General features: G+C 36.4%; 1 protein-coding gene across 3 annotated transcripts in view; it reads right to left on the reverse strand.

Moving 5' to 3' along the window:
• The window catches only part of DDHD1 (DDHD domain containing 1), a 428406-nt gene extending 412796 nt beyond the window's left edge, over positions 1 to 15610 (reverse strand). For all 3 annotated transcript variants that reach the window (XM_053697596.1, XM_053697597.1, XM_053697595.1), the window contains exons 1-2: positions 14666 to 15610; positions 8701 to 8874 (exon numbers count right to left, since the gene is read on the reverse strand). In XM_053697596.1, the coding sequence (XP_053553571.1) occupies positions 8701 to 8874; positions 14666 to 15380 (889 nt within the window). In that variant the 5' untranslated portion in view covers positions 15381 to 15610. The remainder of the gene's footprint in view (positions 1 to 8700; positions 8875 to 14665) is intronic.
• Positions 15611 to 22285: the final 6675 nt, after the last annotated feature.

Genomic DNA, 22285 nt, shown 5'->3' on the forward strand with positions numbered 1-22285 from the left:
CTGATGTATGAGCACTGTATATAAGGCTTATAGATATTCACTGTGTGTGCTTAGGGCTGTGTCTGATAATATCAAGTGTTTATAAACATGTTACTTATCCTCCTTTGATTACTGTATTCACTATTCAGAACTTTGGTTTCCTTCTAAAAAGTTAAAAAAAAAAAAAAAAAAAAAAAAAAGGCTCTGCTGGTTTCAAATATCATCATGTCATGGTACTTATGTGTGTGCTCTGTGTACCATGCAAGTGCTGCGCTGCTCAACTTATGCTAAGGATAGACATGTAACTCAATAGAACAGGGGAGGGCTGTACATTTTTAGCCATTTTGGTCCCCTTTGGGCTGAAATTAGAATTGCACATTTTCTGCGGCCCAAATTTTGGTGCATCGCTAGTATTATTCTTTATTTAGATCTGTGTAACAGAATCAGATTTAACAGTTTTTGTTTTGTTACCAATTATCAAAATAAAGTATAGTCCTAGAAAACTATTATTATATGCAAAACAGTAAGTCAAGTAATGAACTCAAACAGCAGCTCTAGGCTGGCATCAAATTTGAAATATGCTGCACAATAATTTTACCGAAAATAAAAAGGCAAAAAAAACTAAACAAAAAATGCCATTTTCGGCCGAAACTTTCTGCGGCCGAAATTTCGGTGCATCCCTAACAAAATATATATATATATATATATATATATATATATATATATATATATATATATATATATATATATATATATATATATATATATATATATATATATATATATATATATATATATATATATATATATATATATATATATATATATATATATATATATATCTGTTATTTTAAGAGCGGACTAGATATTTTTTTCCTAACCATATAGCTGGTTATTTACCATTGCATATAGATATTCAAGATATTTTTATGTTAGAATAAAGTCCAGGTTTACTTTGTCCAGGTTATAAACAGAGGCCCTTTGCATTGGTGGAGAGTTAAAGACAAAATATCCCACCTTGGTGGAAACCTACTTATGCATCTCAGGCACCTCAACACCATTTGAGCACCTCTTCTCTACTGCAGGCAAAATAGCTTGCAAAACAAGAGCCATCCTCAGCATGGTCATCCTGACATTTTTGCATTTCAATCAAAGTTTCAGAAAGAAACTGCAGGCAAAATAGCTTGCAAAACAAGAGCCATCCTCAGCATGGTCATCCTGACATTTTTGCATTTCAATCAAAGTTTCAGAAAGAGTAAATAACAGAATGTTATAAACAGTGACAGTCTACCTCTTTCTAGTTCAACCTCTTTTTCAAACAGTTTTGTGGTTTTGTTTTGCTTAATTATAAAAATGTCTTCTGCTGCTTAACCGATTATGAAAATAATCATTAGTTGCAGACCTAGAAGAGTCTGGTAAGACTGTGGAATAACTACAAGAATTTAACAAGACAATATAAATTTGTCAGCCATAGCACAAGGCAGAGCATGTTGTCTGATGAACTACTTACAGGATCAGTCATTATTAGATATGGGCATTCGGATCCTTAGTGAGAATCCAAATGCGGAAGTAGGCGGCCACTTGTCTCGTTTGGCTCAATTCGAAGTCGGATTTATTCAGATCTGGATTTGCACAGATCTTAGAGTGCTGATCTTTCACAAGAATAAATTTGGCTTTGAAAAGAGCCAAACAGCACCAGCGGCCACCTACTTCCACATCCGGATCCTATCAAAGGATCCGTAAGGCACATAACTAGTCACTATTTTCAAGATAATATAAAGAATGAATGAGGTTATAAACAGATGCCCCTCGCTGCAGAAATAATATCACAGCCATATCAGTACAGTCCACAACCAGCAAGCACATTGACAAGCGAATATTGACTGCAACTGATAGTGAAAGGGTAAAGTTTAGAATGTTTATTTTTTTACCTTATCTCAAATAACCGTTTTATGAAGGCAGTTTAACATAAAGTGAGCAGCTCAATCAATACAGAGCACATCACATAACAAAAACGACCCTTTCATAATATATACTGGGTTCAGCCAACACCAACCACAATGGTACTCTCACTTTCAGCAAACAAACTTTTTAGAGTTAATAATAATAATAATTCTAAGTAACACAAATAAAAGTTCCTGGGAGAGTTGCTGCCAAGAGTTAGGTCACTAAGCCCCAGCAGGTCGGTTACTATAATCTGATAATAGATCAATGTAAAATAGTAAATGTTAAGATTCAGAAATAAAACTATGGAATCCATAGGAAACTTGATTTGCAGGGTTAGCTAAGCAAATATTTTTTTCTTCTCTTTTTATGGATCACACTTTATGTGCACAGTGTTGCAATTACTATACTTTGATGACGGTTTATAATGAGAATAAGCAATAACAAATCAAGCAATAAACACATAAAATAAAATTGTGATAAAAATGAATCTAGGCCACATAAATCTAATCTATTTAGGTATAATATACTGAATTTAAACAGTAAACAATATTTTATATCTAACAACTTTACAAGCAGTATAATGTTTGACTTCAACCTAGCATTTAAGTCTTTATGTAATTGAGGACATCATGTTGGTCTATAAAAACTTGAAAGTGAATGTAAACGACCATAAATCGCTCAAGTCATAGGATTCAATTTAAAAAAATGAGTGAGACTTTCATTCATGAAATCGGTAATTTATCCTGATCTTCTTAGATTTTTACATTTTAATGCCGGAACGATAAGCGTTGTTCCTCTGCCCGCCATAGTCTTCAGTTGATTGACAGATGACTCATCTGCAATCCACTAATCATTGTTCCCCTCCGGGACCGTGATGTTTGTGCAAAGGGGCTGAACGCCCCTGGGGGGGAAACAATGATTAGTGGATTGCAGATGAGTCATCTGTCAATCAACTGAGAACTTTAAACAGGTGGAGGAACAGCACTTATCGTTACGGCATTAAAAATGAAAAAATCTATGATCAAAATAAATTACCAATTATATATTTTTTTTTTTAAACTAAAAACTATTTTTTTGCATCACGTTTATTTGGATTTTAAAGCTAACTGAAAGTACATATCTGTATACAACTGGACCTTAGGAACTGAATCTTCAGTGGCTGATATGCGAAAATTCCACTGCTTTATTAGTGGACATTCAAACTGCTCTATATTAGATTCCACAGAGGAAAAATGGGAAAGAAGTAAATTAACTTGGCTTTCCAAAACACTGGTCCTCAAGTAACAAATGATTTATGTTTCGCCACTTGATGTGCCCCACTTAATTTCAACCTGTCATAGTTTACTGACCACAGTAGTAATCTTCACTCTAGAACACGTGGACTTTTGTACAAAAACAAGGTGAAAAAGGCACCTGCAGTGTTTAGCTTCGTGACAGAGTCAGCTCCCCTGTTGCATTTGTTTGTTCACCTTCATTACAGAGGAGCATTCTACAGACCTACATAAAAGGGCATACGCACGTACACTGCTTCTCTATGATGTTCCAGTCATTGAAAAACAGACAAATACAGAGAAATCCTGTTTATAAACAACTGGCGTTGAAATAAAATAAAGGATTTACTAATTGATCATCTTGTAGGCAAAGATTATGGAAACCACAGTATATCAGTATCTACAAGGCAAAACATTTCTGAGTTAAGTTTTCTTTTAGCTTAAAAGGGACAGTAAACACAGAGTATATAACATTTTAGATATTCTCTGCAGACTCAAGCCCTGATTGGCTCTTATAAATAAAGCAAAGGGTGGATGGAGTTTGGCAACTGAAAAACAACTGCAGTAAAAATGTTAATTTGTTTTAAAGCCGATTAGTCTTGGCTCATATGTTATTCTATAGCAAGACAACAGAAAAGTCTTCTAATTACAAGGTGTTTACTTCAATCCCTTTAAAAATATATTTTCTAAACAAATTTAAATAAACACAGCACAGTCTGTTGTGCAACAAACATTTAACATTATTTATAAAATACATTTTATAAAAAGCAATGCTCAAGACAGACATTTGAAATAAAAGCTAAAAAAAAAAAAATTTACACTAAACATACTTTGAACAAAGTATTTCACGTTAAAAGCCTGCGTATCAATTTTGTATATGCAAAACAATTATGCCTTTAGTTGAGGAAGAGGTTTATCTATAAAAAGGTATTGTAAAAAAGCACATGTATTACATAGCAAGTAAGTTCTAGGAGATCTATCTACTGATAAAATAATGCTTCCACTAGCTCAGTGTTATGTAACAGTCACAATATTTTTCTGAATCACACACTTATCCTACATTAAAGGGACATTAAACACTAATTAAATGATATATAGAATGATGCATTCAAAGAAAAGATTACTCTGAGAATAACATGTAGATGTATTTTTTAAAGTTTCATTAGCTTTGTAAATATTGACAAAATAAGTATAAAGTTCTAGTGTCTGTAAAACAATGGGAGCTGTCATATTGTAACTTAGGTTACCTTCTCAGCTGTGGCCAATTAAAGGACCAGTCAACACAGTAGATTTGCATAATCAATAAATGCAAGATAAAACAATGCAATAGCACTTAGTCTGAACTTCAAATGAGTAGATTTTTTTTTCTGACAATTTTAAAGGTTATGTCTCTTTCCACTCCCCCTGTACCATGTGACAGCCATCAGCCAATGACAAATGCATACACATACATGGTTTTTCTGTGAATTCTTGCGCATGCTCAGTAGGAGCTGGTGACTCAAAAAGTTTAAATATAAAAAGACTGTGCACATTTTGTTAATGGAAGTAAATTGGAAAGTTGATTAAAATTGCTGCTCTATCTGAATAATGAAAGTTTAATTTTGACTTGAGTGTCCCTTTAAGGACAGTTATAAATAGATCACCAGAGTGTGCAGTCAATGGCTATGTGGAATATAACAGTGTCCTGCACTTCCATTTCTTACAGGAACTGAAAGGCTCACAATTTCAGAATGGAGTTACAGGAAAAAGGGGACAAATAAATAATGAAAGTATGTTGCAGAGTTTTTTTTCTATATATACGATTTATCATTTTATATTACCATCTCAAAGTGTTAAATGTCCCTTGAAGCCTAATAATTGATTTTTCTTGCTTCCAAATTGTCCCTATTCATGATGAAGTTTTCCTTTATTTTAAAGGAAAATCTTTGTCCCTTCCAGCCTCCCCATATATTTCATTTATGAGTCTCCTACACAGCAGTAAAACATCCTAATCAAATGAACATTAGTGTAAAAGCAGTGTTCTCCACAGAAAATGTTGCCAGTCGGTTGGCATCATAAAGTAGCCGGGTGGGGACAATTTACTACTTGACATTTTCTGCTTTCGAAAGCACAAATTCATTGCATAATTTAAAGGGATAGTCAAGTCCAAAAAAAAAAAATTCATGTTTCAAATAGGGCATGTAATTTTAAACAACTTTCCAGTTTACTTTTATCACCAATTTTGCTTTATTCCCTTGGTATTCTTAGTTGAAAGCTAAACCTAGGAGGTTCATATGCTAATTTTCTAGACCTTGAAGGCCGCCTCTAATCTAAATGCATTTTGATATTGTTTCACCACTAGAGGGCATTAGTTCACGTGTTTCATATAGATAACATTGAGCTCATGCACGTGAATTTACCATGGAGACAGCTCTGATTGGCTAAAATGCAAGTCTGTCAAAAGAAATGAAATAAGGGGGCAGTCTGCTGAGGCTTAGATACAAGTTAATTACAGAGGTAAAATGTGTATAATTATAACTGTGTTAGTTATGCAAAACTGGGGAATTGGTAATTAAGAGATTATCTAACTTTTAAAACAACAAAAATGCTGGTGTTGACTGTCCCTTTAACAAAATGTATTTAATGATAATTTGAGCAATAAACATTGGAAAAAATATATAAGCCAATTTTAGCTTAAAATTGTAGCTGGATGGTCAGTAAAATCAGCCAGGTGGTGCACCCATTAAAAAGGGCCTGGGGACAACACTGAAAAGGATATATTAAATCAATAGTATTTAAAATACAATTATAGGAATTTGCATAAAACTTTCTGCTACTTAGTGCTGAAAGATAAGGATTATGTGCGGTTACTGGTACACTGATCATGAGTATCAGGCTAATAGGGTTGCATGTGTCTTACAGAGTGCTGAAATATAATGATTAAGTGCAGTCACTGGTACGATGATCATAAGTATCAGACCAATAGTGGTGCATGTGTCTTACAGAGTGCTCAAAGATAAGGATTATGTGCGGTCACTGGTACACTGATCATGGGTATCAGACTAATATGGGTGCATGTGTCTTACAAAGTGCTGAAATATGATTATGTGCAGTCACTAATACATTGATCATGAGCATCAGGCTAATAGGGTTGCATGTGTCTTACAAAGTGCTGAAATATGATTATGTGCAGTCACTAATACATTGATCATGAGCATCAGGCTAATAGTGGTGCATGTGTCTTACAGAGTGCTGAAAGTAAGGATTAAGTGAGGTCACTGGTACCCTGATCATGAGTATCAGACTAATAGGGGTGCATGTGTCTTACAAAGTGCTGAAATATGATTATGTGCAGTCACTAATACATTGATCATGAGCATCAGGCTAATAGTGGTGCATGTGTCTTACAGAGTGCTGAAAGTAAGGATTAAGTGAGGTCACTGGTACCCTGATCATGAGTATCAGACTAATAGGGGTGCATGTGTCTTACAAAGTGCTGAAATATGATTATGTGCAGTCACTAATACATTGATCATGAGCATCAGGCTAATAGTGGTGCATGTGTCTTACAGAGTGCTGAAAGATAAGGATTAAGTGAGGTCACTGGTACAATGATCATGAGTATCAGACTAATAGGGGTGCATGTGTCTTACAAAGTGCTGAAAGATAAGGATTATGTGTGGTCACTGGTACACTGATCATGAGTATCAGGCTAATAGGGGTGCATGTGTCTTACAGAGTGCTGAAAGATAAGGATTGTGTGCGGTCACTGATACGCTGACCATGAGTATTAGGCTAATAGGGGGCATGTGTCTTGCAGAGTGCTGGAAGATAAGGATTATGTGTGGTCACTCGTACGCTGATCATGAGTATCAGGCTAATAAGGGTGCATGTGTCTTACAGAGTGCTGAAAGATAAGGATTGTGTGCGGTCACTAGTACGCGGATCATGAGAATCAGGCTAATAAGGGTGCATGTGTTTTATAGAGTAGGATTTTGTGCAGACAATGATATGCTGATCATGAGAATCAGGCTAAAAGGGGTGCAGGTGTCTTACAGAGTGCTGAAAGATAAGGTTTATGTGCGGACGCCGATACGTTGATCATGAGTATCAGGCTAATAGGGGTGCATGTGTTTACCAGTACTGGGCAGAGCACATATAAGTCAGCACTAAAAGGGATACTAAACCCAGATTTTTAGTATCCTTTCAACTTTTAAAGAAACATTAAACACTAAAATACTAGTTAGAATAATGTATTCAAAGCAAAGATTATACTGAGAATAATATGCAGATGTATTTTTTAACATTTGTGATAGTTGTTTAAATACAAGGAAAAAAAAAAAAAAAGGTGTCAAGTTTTAGTGCTCATGAAGCAGCCTAAGATTCCTTCTCTGCTGAGGCCAATTAGCACCGAGTGTGCAACCAATTATTCTGCCCCTTTAATAGGGACATTAAAGCGAGGGGTTGTTACATTTTCAGCTTGTTTATAGCCGTCATTAATAGACCCCAGCAGAAGAGGAAAGATAAGTAGAACAGGTTTTAAACCTAGGGAAACCTAGATTACAAATGGCAGTTATTCATTACCTTAAGGAAACTAAAACTCCATTAGTTAAAGTTATGGTAAATCCGATTGTTTTTGAAATGCTAGGATTTACTAGTGCAACAAATAAAGGGGACTTTCCGTCATGTATAAGATACTTCATGCTGAACGTTCCTTTATTTATCTGAAGCATTCGCATCACTGAGCGCCTCAGGCCGCACACGGCAGAAAGCTATTACTAGTGAGGGTGAACTTAGCCAATGCCTGCTAGCTATCCAGCATAATGCCAACTTGGCCGCACAGCTATTGGCTAAGAGGTGGAAATGTCACCTCATTGAAAAAACAGCGTCCTGCTACAGGCAGCCTGAGGTGCTCAGTGGGGCAAACGCTGCAGACAAATAAAGGAACATTCAGCATGAAGTATTTTATACTTCATGACTGAAATTCCCCCCTTATTTGTTGCACTGGTAGATCCTAGCGTTTCACAAATGCTAGGATTTACTATATATATATATATATATACACATATACACACACACACACAACAGAATGAATATATCATTTTATATAACATTTATTTAGTGTTTAGTGCCCCTTTAAGTGTATACATTCTGCATGCAAAAGCCATATCAAGTGTAAAGCTTTTAGAAGAAGCCATATTACATATCACTCAATTTGAAGCTAGGCCGTATGAATCTAATTATTTTTGAATTATAAAAGAAAAAACAAAAAGAAGGATGAAGAAAAGTGTAAAGAAATTTTTCGTCTCCGGAGATTCTCAAACCGTGTAGTGCTACATTTGTGTTAGAACTTTCCTAGGATTTTATGTGACAGCCATGTGACTTCAAACAAACATTTAAATGCTTGTTACAAAAAAGATCATATGAACAAATTCAAATGTCTGTTTTAAGCAGCTGCTTTTTTTTTTTTTTTTTTTTTTAAATAAAATTCTAAAAGAAAAGAACGTCAGAACTAGGATCTCACCATCCTTGTGGTCTACCGGTTTTACTACTTCCATATCAAAGGTGTCTTGTATGGGATGGCCCCTAAAACAGGCCAGATGTTCTTGCTCAATCACATTGCTCTCGTCTACTTCTAGAGGTTGCCAAGTACCATCAATAAACCATTGACCACGCATCACTGGGATCTTATCTGACTCTGTAAAGAACGAAAGAAAATTTAAAAAAAAAATATATATATATTTTTTATAAAAAGTAATGTAATGCAAATCAACCAATTTTCAAAGTATATTAAAAGGGACACTGAACCCAATATTTTTTTATTTTGCGCTTCAGACAGAGCATGCAATTTTAAGCAACTTTCTAATTTACTCCTATTATCAATTTTTCTTTGTTCTCTTGCTATCTTTCTTTATTTGAAGAAGGCATCTAACCCTTTTTTTGTTCAGTACTCTGGACAGCACTTTTTTATTGGTGGATGAATTTATCCACCAATCAGCAAGAACCACCCAGGTTTTTCACCAAAAATGGGTCGGCATCTAAACTTACATTCTTGCATTTCAAATAAAGATACCAAAAGAATGAAGAAAGTTGCTTAAAATTTCATGCTCTATCTGAATCACAAAAGAAAAAATTTGGGTTCAGTGTCCCTTTAATTATTATTTGGGGTCTTCCTTATATCTGGGTTTTTCTGCAATCTAATATTTTCAAAACCGTCTGCTGGAAAAAGAAAATGGATGCTTAAACAGATGTTTAAATTAAATAAGTGAAGGAGTTAAATTGTAAACTACTTAATATTGTATGCAAACATTTTTCAAACCTTTATAAAGCACATCTTCTTTCACACTACAGTATTTGCCCCAACAAGGAATCTTTAAATCCAGTAACAATAAAAAAATTAAATAAAATGCCAGCGAAGTGACTATCTCTCTATAGAACTGAAGGACAGCTAAATACAACATGTAATGGGTACTTAATGCTGATATAAACCTTGACACTAGTTTAAAGATCTGTGGCTAAAAGGATTAAACCAGCTAAAGATACGACTACAGGAGGACAAGATTTAAATATACTGATCTGCAGCATCTCTTGACATATGGTTTAATGTATTTCCCTCTTACATCAACAATCAACCCCCCCCCCAAAAAAAAAATCATATTGCTACTTGATGGGTTTGCACGTATCACAAAATAAACATTTGACAAAACGTGTTGCCCATATTCTTCTTAGTAACAGCGACATATGGTTTAGGGAAGGTTGGCTGTATCCCTAAGTACATTACAAGTCTCTGTAGATTTTGCATTTAACGTTATTGGCTTTGTTCCAGGAAAGGTTATGTTCCAAAGCACAGGTTATGTTTCACAGAGCAAACTGCAAGTGTCATTTCACAAGCAGCAACATGACAATATTAGCAGGTGCTCCAACAAGCAACCAGTAAAGTGTATGCCAACATTTGTATTTGTTATTTTAAATAAAATGTCAGATTATATAATACGGTGTGTTTATTTCCAGATAATGGCATGTTTAATTCCAGATAAAAACCAACTCAAAAACGATTAATAGCATTGTTAGTGCAAAATAATTAAAGTGATTGTAAACTTAAACTATTCTCTTAACAATATTTGTAATACGTATATACATAATTGTTCTCCCCAGGTCCTTTTTAAATAGATGCACCACCCACTTGATTTTACTAACTACCTGGCTAAAAATGTTTTACCAAAAATAAGTTAAAATTAGCTATTACATTTTTCAATGTTTATTGCTCAAATGAACATTTTTGTTAAATTATGCAATTAATTTGTGCTTTGAATAGCAGAAAATATTATAATATTAGATTACACTGTCTTCACCCGGCTACTTTATAACGCTACCCAGCTGGCAACATTTTGTGTGGAGAACACTGCATATACATATACACACACGCTAAGGGAACTCTAAAATACTGAGTTTCTGAGGTATGTTAATATAAGTTTTAAGTACATTAAAGGGGGACACAAAATGCTATTTTTTTCTTTCATGATTCAGATAGCACATGCAATTTTAAGCAACTTTCTAATTTACTCCTATTATAATTTTTTTCTGCGTTCTCTTGCTATCTTTATTTAAAAAAGCAGTAATGTAAGCATAGGAGCCGGACCATTTTTGGTTCAGCACCTGCTGATTAGTAGCTACATCTAGCCACCAATCAGCAGGTGCGGAACCAAAAATGGTCCGGCTCCTAGGCTTACATTCCTGCTTTTTTAAATAAAGATACCAAGAGGACAAAGAAAAATTTATAATAGTAGTACATTAGAATGTTGCTTAAAATTGCATGTGCTATCTGAATCATAAATGAAAGGAGATGAGTCCCAGGTAGATAAATAAAATCATGTCTTTATTAAATCCTTTAAAAGTTTTTTTGTGAGACGCAGCTCACACGGTTCAACATCAGCCAGGGAAGGAGTGAGAAAATGAGCGTAGCACCAATGGCTTACATGTTTCGGCTAAACGCCGTAATCATAGCCTAAGGTGCTATGCATCTGTGCATCATTAAAAGGTATAGAAAACAATCTTATTGGCTAAAACACTAAAGGTTATTGATTAAAAGTAACGCCCACTTAAGCACACCTAAGAAAATCAGGGAAATTAACCATATGAATGCCAGTAGTTCCATAGATGAAGACACATCTAAGAATGCATCATAATAAAGAGTGAAATTAGATCAATTGCAAGAAAACATATAATATAATAGATGTGTCGATATCTATGGAAATAAAAAGGTTAGGAAGGAAGTATAGTTAGTACATATCAAATAGTAATGAAGGTAATGGCTAAAAAACATATAGAGTACATTGAGGTATATATGTTTATATATATGTCTATATGTTTTTTAGCCATTACCTTCATTACTATTTGATATGTACTAACTATACTTCCTTCCTAACCTTTTTATTTCCATAGATATCGACACATTATATTATGTTTTCTTGCAATTGATCTAATTTCACTCTTTATTATGATGCATTCTTAGATATGTCTTCATCTATGGAACTACTGGCATTCATATGGTTAATTTCCCTGATTTTCTTAGGTGTGCTTAAGTGGGCGTTACTTTTAGTCAATAACCTTTAGTGTTTTAGCCAATAAGATTGTTTTCTATACCTTTTAATGATGCACAGATGCATAGCACCTTAGGCTATGATTACAGCGTTTAGCCGAAACATGTAAGCCATTGGTGCTACGCTCATTTTCTCACTCCTTCCCTGGCTGATGTTGAACCGTGTGAGCTGCGTCTCACGAAAAAACTTTTAAAGGATTTAATAAAGACATGATTTTATTTATCTACCTGGGACTCATCTCCTTTCATTTCTGATACTTATACACCAGCGTATAAGTCCCAGCGACTATCTCCTCTTCTGCTGCCGGACCGGGTGAAGACGTGGATCCGGTATACACACACCCCCTACGTCACGCGGTGACGTCTACAGAGCTGCAGACCGGGTTTTGCACAGAGGCAGAAGCAAGAGAAGTCGGCAGACACGCTGCCATCGGATATCGTTCCGTCTACTAATAGGACTTTCTTCCTTCAGTGCTTAAGGTACACCTCTTTTTGGCTCATGATGAGATTATCTGGGGGTGTGTATTGTTGACCAAGTCCCGGTGCCAGGTTTGGCTTTTATTTCACACACACGAACTATAAGGGCAACCATTCCTTCTTGCTTATGCTATCTGAATCATGAAAGAAAAAAAAATTGGGTTTTGTGTCCCTTTAATAATGCTTTAGTTAAACATTTTGACTTAAAACCTGAATGTACATTATAGATTGCTCAAGGCCAAATACAAAGTAAGGCACCAAATATTATCAGTTGTTCTTCATGTGTACTCTAGGCCTATGTGCTTAAAGGGATATGAAAAACATTTTTTTCTTTCATGATTCAGCAACTTTCTAATTTACTGCTTTTTTGTTCTCTTTGTATCTTTAATTGAAAGGCAGGGATTTAAGCTTAGGGGCCGGCCCATTGTTGGTTCAGCACCCTGGGTAGTGCTTGCCGATTGGTGGCTACACTTAGAAAATAGAAAAAAATTGGGTTTCATATCCCTTTAAACTCTGCAAAAATGTTAAACACATACTTAAAGTGATACTCAGTAACCAGGGACAACTGCAGGTCCTCGGCAAACCCTGTCATTGGTTTGGTTGTGCAATGGTTGCTGACGATTAGCTACCCATCTTTTTACTGCTCTGTATCAAGAGTTCTAGGTCCCTCAAGATGGACTTTATCATAGAATTCCAGTGTCAGTGTTAAAATGACATGGTGTTATAAATTGGAGCATGTAATTTTGGCAATTTACAAAGGGACATAATACCCATATGCTAAATAAGTTTAAAGTGATACAGCATAACTGTAAAAAGCGGAGATGAAAATATCACCCAACTTCTCTATGTAACAAGGGAAGATATTTTACATCACAACTTCTTCACCTCACCAAAGTACATGTTCTGTGAACAGTTATACTTTACTTGCTGCCAGATGCAAGTTTGAAGAAAAAAAAACAAAAAAAAAAAAACAATAGCCAATCGGCATCAGCAGCGATTCGGTCATGCTTTGATTTTCTGTAAACTCATGAGATTTCATAGTAAATTTCCTTAAACTGAATAGGAAAATAACATGACTGTGCCTGCGCATGCCACATGAACACTCCCTTGCAAGTCCTAGGACTAGCAATCTGATTGGCTACTTAAAGTCTCTATACAGTGGGTTGCAAATAATATGGACATTTTGCGGTAAATACCTTCCTTTTTTACATAGAGATGTTCAGGTGATATTTTATAATCAGCTTTTTATAGCTATTCTTCATCACTTTCAAGTGCTTCAACATTTGGGTATCATGTCCCTTTACAAATAGCTAAAGTAACAGTCTTGAGCTGTAATAAACCGCTCCTGAGAAAGACAATACTGGTGATTCATAAGTGAGCTGCTCCAAATTTGCTTATTCGACCTGTCCTGCTTACAAGCTGCACTATGATTGTTGTTCCCAAGCAGGAATTAAAGGACAATTATAGTTAAAAAAAAAATTAAAATTTTTTTAAAAAAAAAATCATCTAACCACCACATAGGGAGTTGATCATAACCCCATAGAAAAGTTTATCAAATGATTTATGGACAAAACACCCACAAACCTTAAAGGGACAGTAAAGACAAAATTAAACGTTCATAGTTTCGGAAAGAGCATGCAATTTTAAACAACTTTCCAATTTACTTATGTTATTAATGTTGCTTAGTTCTTCTGGTATCCTTTGTTAAATAGTAATCATAGGTGAGCTAAGGAGCATGCACGTGTCCATAGCCATCAGACAAAAATGCTTAAAACAATGTTATATATAGTTGTAAACTATGCACTCTCATAGAGTGTCTGTAGCATTATATGGCAGCTGTGTTTGCAACTATGTAGATCACTGCTATAAACATTATTGCAAACACTCTTTACCAAAGGATATCAAAAAAACTAAGTAAAATTGGTAATAGAAGTATATTGTAAAGTTGTTTAAAATGTCATTCTCTGTCCAATCCATATATATATATATATATATATATTTAATTTTGGCTTTATTGTCCCTTTAAAAGGTGAATGTTGTAAAAAGTATACATTTTTCTAAAGGATTATGATTGAAACCATTAGCATGGTCTGACAACACAAAAATACAACAGTCTAACAAATTAGACCACTCTAATACAAAAATATAGAACTATATTTTTGCATTAGAAAGTTTTTAAAATCAATATTGAAAACACCAGGAAAGGCAATATCCATAAGGAGATTTTTCACTGACTAATAATATTATTATTATTATTGTACAAATTAAATGTAGTTATATTCAGGACATGCATAACAAATCAAATACGATGACATTATCAGATTCATAGCAGTGGAGTTACAGTGGAATTACTTCTAGCAATAACACTGTCAGCCACTACTTGACTTACTGACAACAACTCATTAGAACTTACGATTCCAGTAAACCGGGTAACATTCTAATTCGGCCACATCCACTTCATAGAGACCGCTCCTCACACACACAGGTTCGATCTTCACCAAGTCCCCTAAACTGCTAACATCCAGCTCCGAGTTCTCCTGTACTGGTCCCTCTGGGTCGTTCGCCCCTGGAGCACCTGCTTCCTTATCGGCTTGGGCAGCTGTAAAATCCGATAGTTTACGGTAGGCCAGCTCAATACGTAACGAATCATAGCCGATGAACGGTTTCCACGTTTTCTTGTCCTCTTTGTAAAACCAGCGCACTTCTTCCGGCCCCAGCTCTGTAACGATCTCATAGCGATGTCGGGAACTGCTGGACCGAGTCCGTTTACGTTCGGGAATAAGTATTCTGGTGGTGTTGCTTTCCTCATATTCTCCGTCCTCCACCTCAGATGGAGAACCGATAAGGACAGAGTCTGGGGGGAACTCGTACGGCGGATCACTGAGGTGCAGCTCCAGGCCTAAGTGCTTTTTGCCAGGAGGTGACATGGGCGAGAGGCGCCGGTGACTGTGGCAGCTGTGGTGATAATGGTGGTTAATGCAAACCCGAGTTAGATCGTCTTCCCGTTCCCCTCTCACTACTTCCAGCGGATCTTCGTCCTCTTCTTCGTAACAACACCCGCCGGGTTCCCAATCGCACTGACCGTTTTTGTCCGGGCTCAGCGGTGACCGCTGCCCGGAACGACTCATACCGTCGCTGGCCCAACTGAAAAAGATGAGCAACAGCAGCAAGCACCGGTCTTATACATGTATGTGGTCGGTGTTACGCCTGTGGCCTAGCACGTGGAACTGATCGTCTTGTGTTATTTTATTCCTGTTACACCGGCATCGTACGCACTATCCTCATTTATCGCACCGGAGAATCCCTCTTAGCTATTCAAAGCTCCTGTCATGCACAAGGACGATTATTGCTGCCCGGGCCCTCCCCTAGGCGTGTGTGATGCCGGTCACAAGGGGCGTGGGTTGTGTGTACATTGGAATACATTGATGAAATTGCTTTTCTATTATTAAACCAATTTTAAAATTACATAACGGTGCAATAATATAATTCTCCAATGTTTTAAATGCATTTTATTATTGAATTATTGCTTGTATTTAACTAGGTTTTCAATCCTTGGAAAGTTTATTTAATTATTTTTCTACAAAACACAACACTAAAGTCTGACCTCAGCCAGGTTAGCCCCCAAAATGGAAATATTAAAACAAACCTCATTCAATTAGTTAGATCTTTGTTATTTATAGCTAGCATGCAAGAAGTGGTAGTAACAATTATTGGGGGGGGGAGCTATCCCCATGTAACAAACATTGGACAAAAAGATATACAATTTAATAGATATTTATTAGATCAAGCATGATCAGTCAGTAGTTTTGTTAGATCTAACATCATTACAGAGATATTAGGTATTAAATTAGAGGGGCTGCCCCCACATTCAAAATTTGCTACAAAAAAATAAATTCAGGATAATAGATCTTAGTTAGATCAAATATTTATTACGTTAACAAGCAAAGCCTGGTATTAAAGGGACAGTCAACCATATAATTGTTATTGTTTTAAAAGATAGATAATCCCTTTATTACTCATTCCCCAGTTTTGCATAACCAACACAGTTATATTAATGTACTTTTTACCTTTGTGATTACCTTGTATCTAGGAACCTTCTTCCAGCCCCCTGATCACATGACTGTGACTGTTTATTATCTATTGTCTTAAATTTAGCATTGTATTGTGCTAGATCTTAAATAACTTTCTGTGCCTGAACACAGTGTTATCTATATGGCCCATGTGTACTTTCTGTCTCTTTGTGTTGAAAAGAGATTTAAAAAGCATGTGACAAGAGGCAGCTCTCAAAGGCTTAGAAATTAACATATGAGCCTACCTATGTTTAGTTTAAACTAAGAATACCAAGAGAAAAAAGCAAATTTGATGATAAAAGTAAATTGGAAAGTCAATTAAAATTAAAAGTCCTATCTGAATAATGAAAGTTTAATTTATACTTGACTGTCCCTTTAATTGTTTGTAGGGGGGCTTACTTGTCATCAGCCCCCTACCCCCTTAACAAAAAATAGACACAAAGTTATTTAATTTGATAGATATTTAGATCAAGTCAGTTTTTGTTAGATTTTAGAATTACAAAGATATTAGCTATTAACATTTTTTTTTGGGGGGGGGGAGCTAGCCCCCCAAATCAGAATTTCAGACAAAAATAATAATTCAGGCCAATTGATCTTGAATAGATCAGGTTATATCTATTGTTTATCATGTTAGATCTAACTTGCAAAATGTGGTATTAATAATCATATTGTGGGAGCTTCTATGTGTTCAATATAAACGCGTCGGACGTTTGTGCTCAATGTACCCCTGAGTCTGTTTCACCCTGTGAATGTTGAATTTACCTAAATAAAGAAGTTTTTTTACCTGCACTAAGGCCTGCGGCTGTGATCAGTTTCAATACAGGTAACTCTATTTGTTCATTCAATATGGGTGTGCCAGCCCCCATAACAAAAAATAAGCAGTTATATAATTTGATAGAAATAAGTACATAAGGTATGATCAGTCAGTTGTTTTGTTAGATCTAAAAAAAATGACCAAAATATTAGGTATTACATTGGGGGGGGGGGGGGGGGCTAGCACACCACTTAAAGGGACACTCAAGTCAAAATAAACTTTTATGATTCAGATACAGTATGCAGTTTTAAGAAACTTTCCAATTTACTTCCATTATCAAATTATGCACAATCTTGTTATATACACAGTTTCTGGGGAACAAGATCCTACTGAGCATGTGCACAAGCTGATAGGGTATACGTATACTAGTCTATGATTGGCTGATGTAGAAAAAGTGTGTTAAAGATAAAAAATACAATCTTTATTCAGCTTCCATAAAAGAAACTGGTACAAAAAACATACCAGACATATGGCGGATAAACAGACAAGAGGCATAAATAAAAAGAGAAGCGCTCAACCTAGGAACGAACAATAGCATAATAGCTTGTTCTATGGCTAGTTACCACCCAACAAGCAGCACCTCTTTTTGCTCAACATGTGCCTTTCACAGAGAAGAACTTTCCTGAAGCATATCAGTCTGATCCTGACTTCACAGTACAGTCCAGCCCCCGAAATACCAGGCAATCCCTCTCTGAACGAGAGAAACAGCAAAACCCCAGACATACGTTTCAGCCTATTGATAGCCTCGTCAGTGAGGTGCAGCCATATCCCTCTAGGCACCCTGAGCAACGGGTCCACGTCTGGATTCCTGCATCACACTTAGGGAGATTTCCCTAAGTGTCATAATTTGCATAAATAAAAATAGAGAAGCGCTCACTGTTTAGTCAGGATCAGACTGATTTGCTTCAGGAAAGTTCTTCTCTGTGAAAGGCACATGTTGAGCAAAAAGAGGCTGCTTCTTGGGTGGTAACTAGCCATCGATCAAGCTATTATGCTATTGTTTGTTCCCAGGTTGAGTGTTTCTTTCTTTTTATTTATGCAAATTATGACACTTAGGGAAGTATCCCTAAGTGGGATGCGGGAAGCCAGATGTGGACCCGTTGCTCAGTGTGCCTAGAGGGATATGGCTGCACCTCACTAACAAGGCCAACGTTAGACCGAAACGTATGTCTGGGGTTGTGCTGTTTCTCTTGTTCAGAGAGGGATTGCCTGGTATTTCGGGGGCTGGACTGTACTGTTAAGTCAGGATCAGACTGATATGCTTCAGGAAAGTTCTTCTCTGTGAAAGGCACATGTTGAGCAAAAAGAGGCTGCTTCTTGTGTGGTTACTAGCCATAGAACAAGCTATTATGGTATTGTCCGTTCTCAGGTTGAGCGCTTCTCTTTATTTAAACAGACAAGAGGGACAAACTGTCTGAAGCATTTCGCGCCCCCTAGTGATGCTTAATCATGAGCCTATGATTAAGCGCCACTAGGGGGCACGAAACACGTCAGGAAGTTTGTCCCTCTTGTCTGTTTGTCCGCCGTATGTCTGGTATGTTTTTTGTACCTGTTTCTTTCATGGAAGCTGAATAAAGATTGTATTTTTTATCTTTGTAGTGCCTACACTTTTTCTACATCTGTTACTTTATTCTGGGTTGATCCCCTTAAGCTACGGCACTCCGGTACAACCTGCCTCTCATTGGATGACTTTTACTTCCACCTAGTTCTGGTTCCGGATTAGTGCAGCCGCATGCCCTGGTATTCATTTGCTCGCATATAATTGGCTGTTGTTTGTCACATGATACAGGGGGCTGGACAATGGAGGAAAAAATAAATTTGTCAGAAAAAAAATCTACTGTTTATTTGAAATTCAGAGTATAAGTTAAATCATTGTCTTTCTATTATGCACTTGTTAATTACACAATTCTACTGCATTGAATGGTCTTTAAAATTTAAGGCAAAAGTCATCCAGGCTAACTTTGTTACATCAGTTTAGATCATATATTTGTTATGTTAGATCTAATATGCAAATGGTGGTATTAAAGGGACATAATAATACTAAATCTCTTACTACCTCTATCTAAAAAAGGAAGATATTTTACCTCAGTTTACAAGAGTAAGTGGTCTGTGAACAGTTATCCTTCTGCTACTGTCAGTTGCATGTTTTAAAAAATAATAAAACAGCCAATCAACTTCATAAGTGCTCATGTTACACTTAGCTTAAACCCCTTAAGGGCATTTCAGACTAAAACTTCCCCAGAAGACCAGAGCATTTTTGCCGTCACTACATTTAAACAGAAATAGAGCCTTTTTTATATTTACCTATCAAAACTATATATTTTTTTAGTAGACAACCCAAAGTATTGATCTAGGCCCATTTTGGTATAATTCATGCCACCATTTTACCGCCAAATGCAATTGAATAAAACAAATTGTTAAGTTTATCACAAACCTTAGGTTTCTCACAGAAATTATTTACAAACAGCTTGTGCACTCATGGCACAAATGGTTGTAAAGCTTATCTGGGATCCCCTTTGTTCAGAAATAGCAGACATATATGGCTTTGCCATTGCTTTTTGGTAATTAGAAGGCTGCTAATTGCAGCTGCACACCGCACTTTTATTCCCAGCAGTGAAGGCGTTAATCAGGTAGTTTGTAAGGTTCATTTTAGCCTTAGTGTAGAGATTACCCTCCCACCTGATACTTCCCACCCACTGATCCCTCTCAAACAGTTGTCTTCCCTCCCCACTACAAAAGTAAAGATAGAAGGATGACTCCTCAAAAGTGTAGTCCAAAATATTTTAATGGGTACAGGTTCAGACAGTAAAAATCACAACGTTTCGGGGTCAATATCCCTTAGTCATGTGATAAAACATAACCTTAACACACCTGCTTAAATAGGCTAACAAATTAACCCTAGATGCACTTTGCAATTTTACTTTAACATAATCATGTATGGATACTGACCCCTGCAGGCCAGGTGTGAAAATGGCATGTAAATTTAAATTTAAAAACAAATTATCAGGAAGCCTCCAGTCATAATTCTTTATAAAAAGATACAAAATAATTGTTGTGTATGGTCACCCAAATGAATACATATAGAGCTATATCTGATTGCTCAAATGAATATATACAAGAATATATCTGTTATTAAACAATTATAGGTTGCATATCAAGCGGCCAACTGAAAAATGGAATTATAAATGGCAGATTAAATTGGCTTAATGTTAGTAAATTAGTAAATGAGTAAATGATATTTCAGTGTTCTTAACTATACAAAAAACAGTTACATAATTCAAGGACAGTCATGTCTTATTAAGAACTAGAGATAGAAAAACCTAGAGTGAAAACTCATAGCCTAATGTCTCTTAAATAACTAATCAGAGTAATAACTTAATAAAACACAGACCAGTCAATCTCCCTATTCATCCCCTTCGGCTCCAGGGTATCTAATTTGAATATCCAATAAGATCCGCGTTGTTTTAATAGACGTGTTCTATTGCCACCACGTCTTGGAATCTTAATGTGGTCGATAACCTGGAACCGAAGTTGACTGACTTGATGGCCAGCTGACAAAAAATGATGTGCTACTGGGGCAGTATACACCTTGCACCTGATGTTGCTCTTGTGCTCGGTGATACGGTCGCCCACCCGTCTGGTGGACTCGCCCACATAGGCACGCCCATACGGACATTTGATCAAATAAATGACAAAGCTCGTATTGCAAGTGTAATAGTCCTTGTGTTTGAATTTATATCCTGTCTGAGGGTGCACAAAGTAGGGGCTTTTAATAACTGACCCACAATTTACACACCCCAAACAGGGAAAACAACCTAGGTTTTTTTTGGTGATATATCCCTGCTGAGGAGCTCTGCCAGGACCCAAATCTGCCTTTACCAAAGTATCTCTCAAGCTTTTATTACGCTTATAGGCTGGTAATGGATACTGGCGGAACTCCTCAACATTGGGGATGCAATTTTGTAAAATGCTCCAATGTTTGCGTACAATACGGGCAATGTCATTACTTTGTCTGCAAAAGTTGGAAACAAAAACCATTCTTTTCCCTTTATCTTGTGAGGATTTTGGTTTAAATAATGTTTCTCTGTCTAGAGCAGACACATTTTTTATGGTCTCTTGAATCAAAGAGGGTGGATAACCCCTCTGGATGAATTTTTGACCCATCTCTACAAGTCTGATTTGTGATATATTAGAGTCATCAACAATCCTTTTAACTCTGAGCATCTGACTGCGAGGCAGAGAGTGCACCAGAGGTAAAGGATGAGCTCTTTCATAGTGGAGTAGACTGTTCCTATCAGTGGCTTTCCTGAATAAATCAGTCTTGAAACCTAAGCCACATTTGGTTACAGTCACATCCAAGAAATCAATTTTGTGTTCACTCCACACCAGTGTAAATTTAATATTGTTGGTAGCCTGATTCAAATCCGCTACAAAGGACTCCAGAGCCCCAACGTCGCCCAGCCAAATACCAAAAATATCGTCGATGTAGCGCCACCAAGTGGCGCCACACCGGCGAAATTCAGGGTGCTCAAAAACAAACCTCTCTTCAAATAAATTCATAAAAATATTGGCATAATTAGGGGCGACGTTGGAGCCCATGGCAGTACCCTGCAGTTGCATATAAAACTGGTCCTCAGAGAGGAAGTAATTATTGTACAAAATTATTTCCAATAATTGTAAAATGAAGCAAACCTCAGAAGCAGAGTACAGCCCACAAGTTGATAGTGTACTGTTCACAGCGCCGATGCCACTAGCATGTGTGATGGAAGTATACAGGCTAGTGACATCAAGGCTAAATAAAATCAATTTATCAGTGCCCAATTCCAGATTGTGTATTTTTACAAGGAAATCATTAGTGTCCTTAATGAAAGTACATGACTGCTCCACCAATGGTCTCAAAATCTTATCCAAATAAATCACAATATTTGAAAAGATGGAATTAGTCCCTGCAACAATAGGACGACCAGGTGGAGCAGTCATGGACTTATGGACTTTGGGTAATACATAAAGTCCCGGAGTAACCGGATCCTTAACCAATAAAAATTGGCTAATTTTCTTGTCAATGATATTTGATCTCAGCGCAAAGTCTACACAAACCTGAATTTCTTGTTTCAGTCTAAAAATGGGGTTAGATGACACAGTTTTATAT

Source organism: Bombina bombina, chromosome 1 (genome assembly GCF_027579735.1).
Source record: "Bombina bombina isolate aBomBom1 chromosome 1, aBomBom1.pri, whole genome shotgun sequence".
In the NCBI taxonomy this organism is placed as follows: Eukaryota; Metazoa; Chordata; class Amphibia; order Anura; family Bombinatoridae; genus Bombina; species Bombina bombina.